General features: G+C 39.5%; 1 protein-coding gene across 1 annotated transcript in view; it reads left to right on the top strand.

Annotated features, from left to right (window-relative positions):
• The window catches only part of cth (cystathionase (cystathionine gamma-lyase)), a 46079-nt gene extending 34688 nt beyond the window's left edge, over positions 1-11391 (top strand). The window contains exons 9-12 of the mRNA XM_039767830.1: positions 1454-1575; positions 3158-3210; positions 7791-7929; positions 11063-11391. Coding sequence (XP_039623764.1) covers positions 1454-1575; positions 3158-3210; positions 7791-7929; positions 11063-11083 — 335 coding nt within the window. The 3' untranslated portion in view covers positions 11084-11391. The remainder of the gene's footprint in view (positions 1-1453; positions 1576-3157; positions 3211-7790; positions 7930-11062) is intronic.
• The last annotated feature ends 1906 nt before the right edge of the window (positions 11392-13297 follow it).

Genomic DNA, 13297 nt, shown 5'->3' with positions numbered 1-13297 from the left:
TTCAAATAGATTTACCAGTTGATCTACGTTCTTACCCTCCGCCATGGCCACGAGCTTTGGGTAGTGACTGAAAGAGCAAGATCGCGGATACAAGCGGCCGAAATGAGTTTTCTCCGCAGGGTGGCCGGACTTTCCCTTAGAAATAAGGTGAGGAGTTTGGTTATCCGGGAGAGACTCGGAGTAGAGTCGTTGCTCCTCCACATTGAGAGGAGTCAGTTGAGGTGGTTCGGACATCTAGTCAGGATGCCCCCTGGACACCTCCTTGGGGGGGTGTTCCGGGCATGTCCCACTAAAAGAGAGACTTAAAAACAAACTCAATCCTGTAGCGAACGGGAAGCCAGTGAAGTGACGCCAAGACTGGTGTGATTTGATTCTGTTTCCGAGTGCCTGATAGAAACCTGGCAGCAGCGTTCTAGACGAGCAAGGGAATGACTGATTAACTTCAATGTATGATGATTTGCAATAGTCTAGGCGAGGAGAGACAAATGCATGAATTAAGTGTTTCAAAATCATCAACAGAAAGAAAGGGCTTGACCTTAGCCAATACCCTGAGCTGATAGTAATGGGCCTTAACAATGGAGTTAATTTGTATACCAAAGTTGAGGGCATTATCAATAATCACAAAAAGATTTTTGCAGAGGGTTTACAGTAGTTTGTCAGAGGGCTAAGATTAACTGCAGGAGCACAAGTAAGTTCAGAAGGTCCAAAACGCACAATCTCTTGTTTTTTTATCGTTTATTCTATGCAAATTTAGTGGCATCCATATTTTAATGTCTTTCAGACATTCCAATAAAGGTTTAAGAGAATTTACTTTTGATCTGTTTCAGTGGAAGATCTATCTGCCTATCATCTGCATAGCAATGGAATGAAATAATGCTTTTTAATAATGTATCCTAAGGGCCCGTGGTGGGCTGGTGCCCTGCCCAGGGTTTGTTCCTGCCTTGCTCCCTGTGTTGGCTGGGATTGGCTCGAGCAGACCCCTGTAGTTGGGAAATAGCAGGTTGGATAATAGATGGAGGGATGGATGGATCCTAAGGGCAACATGTACCGTGAAAAAAACAATAGACCTCAGAATAGATCCCTGAGGGACCCCTCGGGTGATCAGCGCCGAGGTTGAGAAGAGATTGCCCAGGCTGACTGAACAGGTTCTGTCTATGAGGTACGACCTCAACCATTCCAAAGCATTTCCTACTGACTGCTCAAGACGGACGATAAGGATGTCCTGGCCAACAACAATCAGTGTTGCTTCACACAGCTCACATTTTGACAACATTTTCTTGTTTTGTATCTTGATTAAAGGACAGTTCAGGATTGTGAGTTTTGAACATTAAACTCTTGATATGGCCTATTTTTATACCAATACATCTGCATTTTTACAAAGTCTGAGTGTATTTGCCAAATTGTATATTTAGTTTCTCTAATAACGAGGTCTGTACTCTCTGTATTCCTCCAGGCCTCCCTTCACATCCCCAGCATGAGCTGATGAAACGGCAGTGCACAGGCTGCCCAGGAATGATCACATTTTATGTTCGGGGAGACCTTAAAACAGCCACAGCTTTTCTGAAAAATTTGAAGGTAATTCTCTTGCCCGTTAATGGCTCCATTTTTATGGTGAACGAATCGCGTTGGGATGTATCAAAGTTTCAAACTGGTTATGTGAGAATTTAGAGCAGCTGGAAGGTACAGGTCTCTGCATAATTTTCTGGTATGTCTTAACAATTATAGAATTGAAGCCCTTGTAATTAATTGTATGAGAAAATCTTAGGGTAAAATTCAGACATTTCGGTGTCCGTCAGAAATGCCACTGACCATTTTGATTGCTGTGGGGGAAAATGGAACATTTCAGAGATGGCTTAATGTTACAACATGGCTGATTTAAATTGATTGCTGACAAGTTGTTTTGTAGTCGTTGAGGGTTTGCTGCGTTTTCCAAGATTAAAATAAGAAGTGCCCCACTTACAGTAGTTAATCGGCACGGGGTCTGGTGTGATCTTCCTCTCATTTCAGTTACCTCACAATACTTGTAAAAGTAGAAAACAGATTTACAAATGTGGACAAATTTGTTGGTAACCCTCCACAAAAAAGGACCACCCACAATCGCCTCAGAAATAACTTGTACTTGGCAAAAGTAATCGGCACCCATCATTGTTTGTTCCGTATTCAAAACCAGAGTTTTGATTCAACAGAATATTTCAAGTAATGACATAAACAAACATGGTGTGGACAAAAGTGATAGCACCTTGTTGCACAACCTTTAGAGTTTGCAGTCACGGCCAACAGGTGACTTCTGGAGCTCTCCATGAGACTTCTGCACCTTCCCACAGGTTGTTTGGCCCACACTTCCAGAGCAAACTGCTCTAGCTGTATCAGGTGTGAAGGGGTCTTCTCCAGACTGCATGATTCAAGTCTTTCCATAAATGTTCATAAAGGGCTCCTAGAAGACCACTTCAGAACAGTCCAATGTTTTGTTCTTACCATTCTTGGGTGTTTTTCTGTCTGTTTTGGCTCCTTATGCTAGATCCATGACCTGTGACTGTGACAGAGCTTTCTGACACTGGGTAGTATGTTTCGCTCCAAAATATCTTAATAGTCTTGAGATTTCATTGTTTTCTGCACAGACTCAATCAAAGCAGCCCCAAAACATAACAGAGTCTCCTCCATGTTCCTCAGTAGGTTCTTTTCTTTGAAAGCTTCATTCATCTTCTGGTGGTGGCCCGTACCCCATAGGTCTCATTATCAAACAACAGGGCTGGCAATGTATTTTATTTATTTATTTTTTAAACTTATAGAAAACAACGTTTGAACGCAATTTCACATGGCAGATGCATATATAACAAGTACAGTATGTGGAGAAATAACTTGTGACTTGAAAAATACCAAACTTCTCTGTTAAGTAAAACGCTCTGTTCTGAGTCCTGCTTGCTTACAACTGCAAAGAATGGCGTTTGTTCCCAGTGTGCTGCTCTTGCTTACAGACCTGCTGTAGAAGTTTGAACTGACTTGGCTACTTTACAGTGGCTTCCATAACTCTTCGTTTTTAATTTATTAAATAACTACATCTGGGCACAGCAGCACAGAGCCGCCTTGCATGTCTGCAGATTATTCTACATGATTGTACTTTCTTTAGCAGTTAACATGTTTGTTTTAAATTCCACAGGTTTTTGCACTGGCTGAGAGTTTAGGAGGTTATGAAAGTTTAGCAGAACATCCGTAAGTTGTGAAGCCTCTTTATTCATCTTTTTCATTTATTTTTAGAAACTGATTTATTCATTTTAGCGTCGTAGATGAAACAGTGTTATCCTCGCAACATGGGAATTAGCCTTGGACAGGGTAGTGTATTCATGAAGTGTGATGTGTGCCCACTTACTCACACCGGCACGATTTGTAAAGTTGCCAGCTAACCTAATGTGTGTTTTGGGATGTGGGAGGAAAACTGGAACACCAAGATAAAAGTCCACAACAACACAGGAGAGTGTCGGACATCTTTGTGCTTTTAGTAATCAATTCAGTCTGAAGACCTGCTTTGCTGACCACGTCACCGTGGTAAGAGTAGATGTTTTGAAATGAAGTCTTTCTTATTTTAGAAACAGACGGTGACAATTACAAGTCGCAAAAGAAATTACTTAGCATACTTTATCACTATTCTCACACATCCACTGGTGAGTGGGGTTGTAAAACGAGCCCAGAACGTTGCCCATAATTCAGTTCAGTAAGCATTCTGTTCTCCTGCAGCTTGATTCCATTTTTCTATCTCGACTTCACAGTAGCACACCAACATTGGTTGCAATGCACCTTTTTGTTTTTCTTCCAAAATACTAATCTTGGGTACGTTTTGTGTTGCAAAGGCAAGTCGACACTTCTTAATAAGCAAAGTCCATGTGGTTAGCCGTATACCTCATGATTTCTTCAAATCAGGAGTCTGCAAGATCAGTGTCTGTAGGTTTTTGTTCCAATCCAGCTTCTTAATGCAGAGTCAGTTATTGTTGATGAAGCTCTTGTTGCTCAAGTACCATTTTTATGATTCATTTTAGTGGTCTCGCCTATTCAGATTCCCCACCCTTAATTGCATATTTTATTCTTTAAACAGCTGCACTCACTGTTTTAGCATTAAGATGAACTAACAAGAGTCAGCGGTTCTCCATTCAACTTGTGTCCATTTTCATCTGTGTGTATTTATCGTGGACTATCTGGTTTAATTAAATATTTTGAAGGAATATTTGTATTGTGCTTTCCTCGTTTTTTTTTTCACCTTAGCCTTTAGAAATAAAAGTTACAGAAGAACACAAACTACAACCACAGACAAAAGTCCTACAGCTTCCACAACTACCCTTCCTCACCACTTTACAGAAGACCGACGCCGTTACAACACACCGTAATTCAGGCTTTTGCTTTACTGTTTCTTCACATTCTTCCGTTAATTCATTTTTGTTTTTTTCCATTCTCGTCTTTGGTAACACTTTAGTTTAGTTACTACAAAGATGTGTCTAGTCATTTACTGTTATGTACAAGACCATAACAAACACTTCTTTGGGTTTATTCATCTCTGCAATGTGACCTGCTAACAAAACGTCACTTTGTAGTCTTCGAGGTGGCTTAACTGAGGTGTATTTCTCTTGATATTCCATATTGCTTTGTGACCATAACCTATCGTCTTTGGGGGGAGGAGTGAAAGCTTTAGAATCGTCAAAAATGTCGATCTACGGTTTTCGACGTTTTAGAATTCCATGACATCGAAAACATTGATATCTCGAAGATGGGTGTCTGTCTGTGTCACAGTTTGTTGAGGACAGTCTAGAGCTAAACCGGCTGGATGGAACAATATCAGACTCGAAACTTGAGCCTGTTATGAGATGATGATGTGCTGATTGGTTTTTGAACCAATTCGTGCAAGAGAAGAGGCACTCTAGAAGAGTAATTCTGCAAGTAATTATGAATTCTCCTTGTCAGTTGCCATCATAAAGACCTATTTTATGATCAGAAAGATCAGCATCCGAGCGGTAAATAATTAGTGAAATGTTATAGAATAGTTTGGGTAACTTGTTTCCGAGCGCGCAAAGCCTACTGATGCTCACGTCCAGATTTTTTAGCATAAGATCTGTGAATCCTTCATATTACCAAGTCATTTCACCATCATATCAACATGCCACACTGAAAAGAGGTGTATAAACTATCTACTGATGTTTTACAAGTTATATGAACAAAAAGGTCTTTGTTAAGGTCTTGTAACAGGAGTAAATGAGTAACAGATGCATTTTTTGCAGGACCTAAAGTGTTACCGTTTTTTTTTCACTAACACATTTCTTTAATTTTGGATTTCACTCATTTTACCACCTCCAACTAAATTTTGCATTCCCTTTTATTTCAAGAGCAGAGAAACACATACAGAGTATCATCAGCTCCTTATATCCGACATCCCTTAAAGCAGTGAATCTTAACCTTTTTTGAGTCACAGACCCCTTTAAGAACCTGATGAAAGCTATGGCCCCCCTTCCCCAGAAATATTCACATAAACACATCTTTGCATGTAATGAATATAATGTACTTTATTTATCGAGATTTGATTGTATCATACATATATGACATACACAAAGTATTATTAAACTTCAAAGTAAACAATCTAACAAACAAAACACTCCTAAAAGTAATGGCCACTCATTACAACTATGAAATACAATCCTCTTGTGCAAATTAAAACCGATCTACTCTAAATCAATAGTACCGGGCTGTATAGTGAATGTAAGTGTTCATTTTTATCTGACCTTCACGGACCCCCTGTAACCCATCCATGGACCTCAAGTTAAGAAGCCCAGCCTTGGAGCCTCTATTGATAACCCCCCCAGAACCTGGTGCCTGTATGCTCAAAATTCATATTCACTATTAGTGTACGTCAACCCTTTAAAAAAAAAAAAAATGCTTTTATTTGAGGACTGGAGGTCTGCGTGTTTCACTGGTACAACCATACTTTAAATCAAATAAGGCAAAATTGTCTGAAACTAAACAATTACTGGTAACTCAAAGTGAAACCCTTGTGCCATCAGTCTACATGTACATTTTTTAAATTTGGATATCCATTTATTAGTATATCCTGCATGCATACTTTCAGCTGACAGATTTATTTGAAGCCAGTTCTGCCAAAGAGTAGATTGTTTGTTTGTTTGTTTTTCGTTGCTGCACCTCTCCTCACCGATTTTTAAGTCCCTTGATTTTTTTATTTTTGTGGGATTCTTTGCATAGTTGACGTTTTTGTTACTCTGCTGTTCCGTTAATTTCTGGGCTGTCTGATATGTACTCCAGTTCTATACTGGTGCTGTCTTATCGTCCTCCTTGGGGTCCCCTGGTGTATGCCTCATGGATCCATTGCCCTACGTGAATGAATGACTGCTCGTGTGTCATTTTGCACAAACAATCGTCCTGTGTCCGTGTGGTTTTACTTCTACATCCCAAATCTGTGAATTTGATGAAGTGGTATTTTTAAATATGTCGAGTCATGTGCTAGACCAGCATTCCATTCACTTGTCATTCCTGCATTGCAGCTGCTTCTACAAATGTAAAATAAGACACCCAGCAGGAACACTGCCTTATATTGTCAGCTGCTCACAGTTTGTCATTTTACTTGGGGGTCAATGTACAGAAGGCAAATGACATGCTTATGCTTCTTAAGATTACAGGTTTTTGTAACTAGTGTCCCTCCAAAGACCCTGCTCAGGATAAAGTGGGTTTAGAAAATGGATGAGCAGATGGATGAAACTGGTGTTTATGTGTTAGTTTGGTTGCTTGATCCCCCAAAATAATCTAAGAATATTGTAATGTTAAATTAAATATAATCTTAATTGCATTGCACCCAGTATTTTCAATACCATGGATTAAAATGTGTTCTCTTATAGATGGATAGATAGTTAATACACTTGACTTGATCATTCCTAGTTTTCTTCCTCTTTCTCCGTACGTTTAGCATTTGTTTGCTCAGAGGTTGATGTGCTTGCTGCTTCCTGAGCAGCTCTTCTTTTCTCCACCCTAGCGGCCCGCTTCTTCTCTTCTTTCGTTGGCATCTTTTCGCGTTAAAACTGATTAAGTCGGAGTTTGTGTTGCAATTACTTGGTACGTTTCCTTTCATTTTTCACTTCTTCAATCTGCATCAAGAATGATTTAAGATATGAAGAGGTAGGGGAAGTGACGGCGAAGGTGGTAGGGAATGAGAATGGCGCCTGTATGCATGTGCCGCACGGCCGCCCTGCTGGTCTCTGCCAAGAGTTGATTCTACAATAAAATAAAAAGAGGAATAACCTTGGGAGGTCAATCATCACCCCGGAAGCGGATAGTAGACGTCACATATTGTGTGTGTGTGTGTGTGTGTACCAAATTTCAGGTCAAACAGTTTGTGAGCTACAGGTGATTTAAAATCCTGGACAGACAAACGAACAGCCACGGTAGCATATTATATAAAAAAATATTATATATATATATATATATATATATATATATATATATATATATATATGAGAGAGAGAGTTTACAGTTATTCATAAAAAGAGATGCAGGTTATGATTTTTTACAATAGCTTTATTAACTTTTAACTCAAAAGAATATCTCAATGGCACAGTGCACTTGAACAAGCTCAATTTCTCCAACATGTTTCGTGTACTCACAACTGTAAACCTACTTTTGCCCACCCCTGTATATATAAAATAGATTTGCAGAATCCTGGGGGCTAAAACTGGATAACGACTAAATTGTTGTTCACAAGACAATGAGACTTTTGTTTCAAACTTTTGTGTGCTTATTCCTTGTAGGGCCATCATGACTCATGCGTCTGTCCCTGAAGAAGACAGAAAAGTACTTGGTATAAGTGATAATTTAATCAGACTGTCAGTCGGCCTGGAAGACGTGGAGGACATTATTAAAGACCTGGATCAAGCACTGAGGATTGCAGTGAGTATGCTAGTGTATCCTTTAAAACCGAGTCATGTCAGCTTTTTTTTTTTTTTGGTTATACCATTTACACAGACACCACTACATTATACAGTGGTAGGAAGTTACATTTTCTAGGTCCACAGTTCAATGTTTAGACAATACATATGACAATATGCACTACCATTCAAAAGTCTGGGACCCCCCCCAAATTTGTACCTTTTATTATCAAGATATAATTAAACTGATTTACAAATATAACTTAAGGCTTTACTAATTGCTAGGTGGCTATTACTGCTTGAAATGACTGCTTTTTAGTTGGTTATTCACATAGGGCTGCCATTTTCAGCAGCAGTTCCTTCAGTGTCCTATTGGTAAACTCCCTTAGCTTATTCTTAATTAGTCCCGTTTACATGTTAATTAGTTATTAGAGAAACCTTTAACTGCATTAGCACCACTGAAACCTGATATTCAGTTCACTTGGGTTGTGTGAGCAGAAGTTTAATATGTCACTGTGCTCCGTACAAATAGATCTTATAAAACCTGATTTTTACTCACATGTGGTACAGCAGACACATGGCCAGATTAAGCACAGAAGCAAACACAAAGAACTGCCATGCAGGCAACATAAAGATGGACTAGGAGAAATGGAAACCGCGTGCAGACTGTGAGATGCTGTAACCGTGTGCTATTTCCATCTGTCAAGTCAGCAAAGAATTGCGTCCTTGTTTGGAGAGCACTGATGCCTTGTTTGGAATTACGTGTTTGTCTGAGGGGGCCCTGGCCATGGGGGGAAACGGTATAAAACGTTGGCACAGTGGCAGGCACACCTCTGAAGCCAACAAGCAGATGTGAACATCGCCACCTGTTCCTGAGAATGCCTTCCACACCTGCATCGACGACTCCGACAGACTCCTTCCTCAGGCCCCCACTCCAGGACCGGGTCTTGTCACTGGCTTCATTCGCCTTTGTGCGGTCTGCAGTGTAAGCAGACATTTAAACAAAGCAATTTCTCCTACGTGATTTCTTAGTACTGTATTACTAGGGAGGGGGTATCATCTTTTATGTTATATCTATATAGATTCGGGGTTAAGTAACACACGGCAATCACAAAAGAACTTATTCCCAGGGAGTGAGCTTCAGCCCGCTAGCAGACACAAGTTGCAAGGTACTGGCATTCTTAAACTTCAGTTCTGGGTTCAAAAATGGCCAAAATGAAACCACTTCCTCAAGAAACACGTCAGTGTATTGGTTTTTTTTTTGGTTATTTTTCAGAATTAAGGTTATTTCCTGTGACGGATTACCAAGAAACTGAAGGCTTCATACACAGGTGTCTGTTACTCTCTTGAGAGCAGAGGGCAAACTGGATCTGACCAGGATAGAAAAAAAAGGGGAAAACTCAGATGAGCAACTGCATAAAAGAAGGACATCATTCTTTTTTCTGTTTTAGAGCACATTGGGATTTAGTGTGTATTTAAGGAAGAAGCCAACTGAGGACCTGTAAGGTGTGCTTCTATTAAACTACAAATTCTGATGTCCTTCTCCTCTTATGCAGTTGTACATATGGGGCTTCCGCTTTTTTTCTATCCTGGTCAGATGCATCTTGTCCTCTTCTCTCAAGACACTAATAGACACGTTATCAAGAAACTGAACATTTCATAGAAATCTGTCACATGGCATAACCTTCATTCTGCCAAAAGACCATTGCTGAACCCAAAACTAAACTTTAGGTATTGCCAGAAAATCTGTTTAATGGTACTAATGCAAGTGCAAACCTTTCTTTAAAATAAGAGTTGACCATTAGGACACTGAAGGAATGACAGCTAGAAATGGGGCTTTTTAGTCATATGAATAATTATAAATCAGTTGGTCCAAACAGTACTAGCTATTAGCAACACTACTGATGTCCTGGCTATATTTTTAAATGAATTTAGTGGTATCTTGATATTAAAAATATAATTTTCTATCAACGGCATACATTTCTGGGCATTTTAAAACTTTTGAGTGGTTAATATTAGGATACTTGTGATATAAAAGGGAGGAGGAATTATCAGATCTTCTCAATAAAGAAACCATGGACGTTTAGAAATATCTACACCATCTTGCACCATACTTAACTAGCTGAGGTACTGTATAAGACATTGGAGTATTCAGGTAATCTTATTCAGTTTAACTGAACATCCACCCATTATCCAACCCACTATGTCCTAACTACAGGGTCACATGAGTCTGCAGGAGCCAATCCCAGCCAACACAAGGCGCAAGGCAGGGCGCCAGCCCACCGCAGGGCACACACACACTAGGGACAATTTAGGATCGCCAGTGCGCCTAACCTGCATGTCTTTGGACGGTGGGAGGAAACCCACGCCGACATGGAGAGAACATGCAGACTCCACACAGAGAGTCCTCACTGCACCACCGTGCCGCCCCTAAACTGAACATTACATTAGATATTCCACTAAACAAGACCAAAATACTGCTTTCTGCTGGTCTAAGAGAGGGTTCAAAAGTTGAAGTACAGAAGGAACAGGTTTACAAGTGCAATGAGATTCCTCTCCCTTCATCCAATTTATTTTTTATTTCACTCAATTAGTGGCATTTGGTGGTGCTTCAGAGATCTAGTGTCCTGTATTAGACAATGGCTGGGCGTGGGACTCTAGGTTTAGGTTATGCATTCTCCTCATATCAACACTAATCATCCTTTGGGTGGTCAGATTTTCCTTCTACCTTCCTAAAGGTTAGTTGGAAAATTCAAATTGCCCATGCATGTAAGTGAGACCAAGCCACAATGGACTTCTGTCCAGTACTACTGTAGATGGCTCAAGAACATCGTTTTCCAAAATGTCACTGATTACGCTGTTAGCATATTCTTCCCATGTTTGTGTAATTTCACATTTCTCGACCCTTCATATCCTGGATACATGCGTATTAGTGAGTTTGTGCTCTCCAGTTACCTTCAGTATGAGTGAACATTGTAATGAGCTTGCATTGGCACTAGCTTCCTACTGTTGAAAGAGTGGGATGAAAAAACGAATGAACATATAGTAAGAATATATGCACGTGTTAACAGTGAGATGGCATTTGTGGAATTGTATTACACATTTAACAGTATTTTTAGCCTTCTACTAATTCAGTCGATTCTTGCATTTTTCAGAATATCGAAGATCGCAACTGAAAGCAATCCCAAGCATATAAAAACCAACCATTAACATAATCCAGAAGAATAAATAGAAGCCAAAAAGCCTGGTACTTCTCAACTACTGACATGGAATTATAACAGAGTTAAGATTTCAGCAATTTTCTTGTATGGTCTGTAATTATTGGTCTCTTAATTTTTTGCTTCATGAAAAGGAGCTTTGCTTATACTATAATATGAACTTTGTTTTAAGGGATAATTTTATTTAACTTGTACACTTCCGTACTGTTTTATATCCACACAAAATGTACTGTAATATATGTTTAATAAAGGCTTTTAACAATGCACAATAATTGTAAATGCTTTCTATTTTTTTTTTTTTAATAAATGTCTAATGCACTACAGGACACCAGATTGTGAAATTCTGTCTTTTTAAAATGTTTTTCACCCCCATACTTCCATCCATCCATCCCCATTATCCAACCCACTATATTCTAACTACAGGGTCATGGGGGTCTGCTGGTGCCAATCCCAGCCAACACAGGGCGCAAGGCGAGGAAAAAAAACCCCAGGCGGGGGCGCCAGCCCACCGCAGGGCACACACACACAGCACACACTAGGGACAATTTAGAATTGCCAATGCACCTAACCTGCATGGTTTTTGACTGTGAGAGGAAACCCACACAGACACGGGGAGAACATGCAAACTCCACTCAGGGAGGACCCACGAAGCGAACGTGAGTCTCCTAACTGCAAGGCAGAAGCGCTACCCACTGCACCACCGTGCCACTCTATCCCTATACTTAGATTTCCATAAATCAGTGCAGCGAGTCTCTCCCTTGCGATTTCCCTTTCCAAGCTGGCCTGTAGCTCTGGTATACGTCAGGTAAACTCTTATGTTGTAATGGACTTAAAATGACATTCTGCAGTATAGCTGGCTGGGCCTTCTAGAATTACTGCCTTAAAAGTAAAACTTGCATCTTATTGCCAACACTACCGCCTTTCTAGTAACTTGTATTACCAACATACATGAGATCAACATGTTGGGTCATTATTACACTGGCCAGCACCGTGTTTAGTGAGTGGAACTGCTTGACCTCGGCTTCCGTCTTCCTTATCTGAAAAATCTCAAAAGACAGACAACCTATTATAACATTTTCAGATGGCAATCTCATTTAATGCTCAATATGTATGGAAAAGTGAGTTTTGTTTGGCTATTCAGTTTTATTTCGAGTTTAATCGAGTCCTTTCTATACTGTAGTTTTAACTTTAAACTTTTTGTACATCATTAAAAACAATGTTGAGAAATGCTAGCTTTCTTTCAGTGAGTTCAGAATGTCAACTGCACTAGCACAAAAAAAAGGCCTACAGAACTAAACTAAATGTACTTGTAAATTGTACCTTACTCGAAAAACAAACTGCAAAAAAAAAAAAAAAAATTTTAAGTAAAACTAAATTTAAAATAAAAAAAGTATTTTTATTTATTCTTTTTTTTTTTTTTTTGATTGCCATTTTTATGGCTTATGTGGAATCTCAGGGTTATTGCACCTTTCCAACATTTAATGGGGGGTTCTCTTTATTAAACACACCAGCTGTTTGTTTTATAGAGAGTGGATATTTAGGTCAACAACTGTGTCAAAATAGAACATAAATGCGAACCATTAATCCATTTTCATTTCAGGTTCAAGGATGCTGTTAGCTATCTTGAAAATGACCAATCCACAGCATACCCATGAACTTGGGCCAGATTAGCTCCAAAGCAATATATGAAGGTATTTGCAAAAATGCAGTCTATAAATATATGGACAATAACAGTGAGTACTGCAGCTCTCTACCCAAGCTTACCAATACGAAAGATGAGACAATGCAAGCTTTTATTCTAGACTTTAAGCGTGGATGAATGGTATAGGAATTGCAGCATGTCAGGTATGTAGACACACATTATAAACAAATTAATATTCTAAGTTGTTATATTTAATAATTGGTTGCAAATCCTTAGTCTCCAACCCAAAGTTCTCACTAGACACTGCACTTCTTCTTTGGAAGTGCTCTGCCAGCCCTTTACTGTAGCCATGTTCAGTTTCCATTATTTCAGGGGTTTGTTGCCTGTAGTCTGTTCTGAAATGCATTCTCAGTTGGTTTTGTATCAAGCTATTGACTCACCAAGTTGAGAACTTTTCACATTTTGGTCGTGTAGAACCCTTTGGTTGCTCTAGTAGTATGCCTTGGCTCACTGTCATTCCACTGTATAAA

The sequence above is a fragment of the Polypterus senegalus genome, chromosome 10 (assembly GCF_016835505.1).
Source record: "Polypterus senegalus isolate Bchr_013 chromosome 10, ASM1683550v1, whole genome shotgun sequence".
In the NCBI taxonomy this organism is placed as follows: domain Eukaryota; kingdom Metazoa; phylum Chordata; class Cladistia; order Polypteriformes; family Polypteridae; genus Polypterus; species Polypterus senegalus.
The sequence above is the reverse complement of the archived record's forward strand: the minus strand, read 5'-3'. Positions and strand labels throughout refer to the sequence as shown.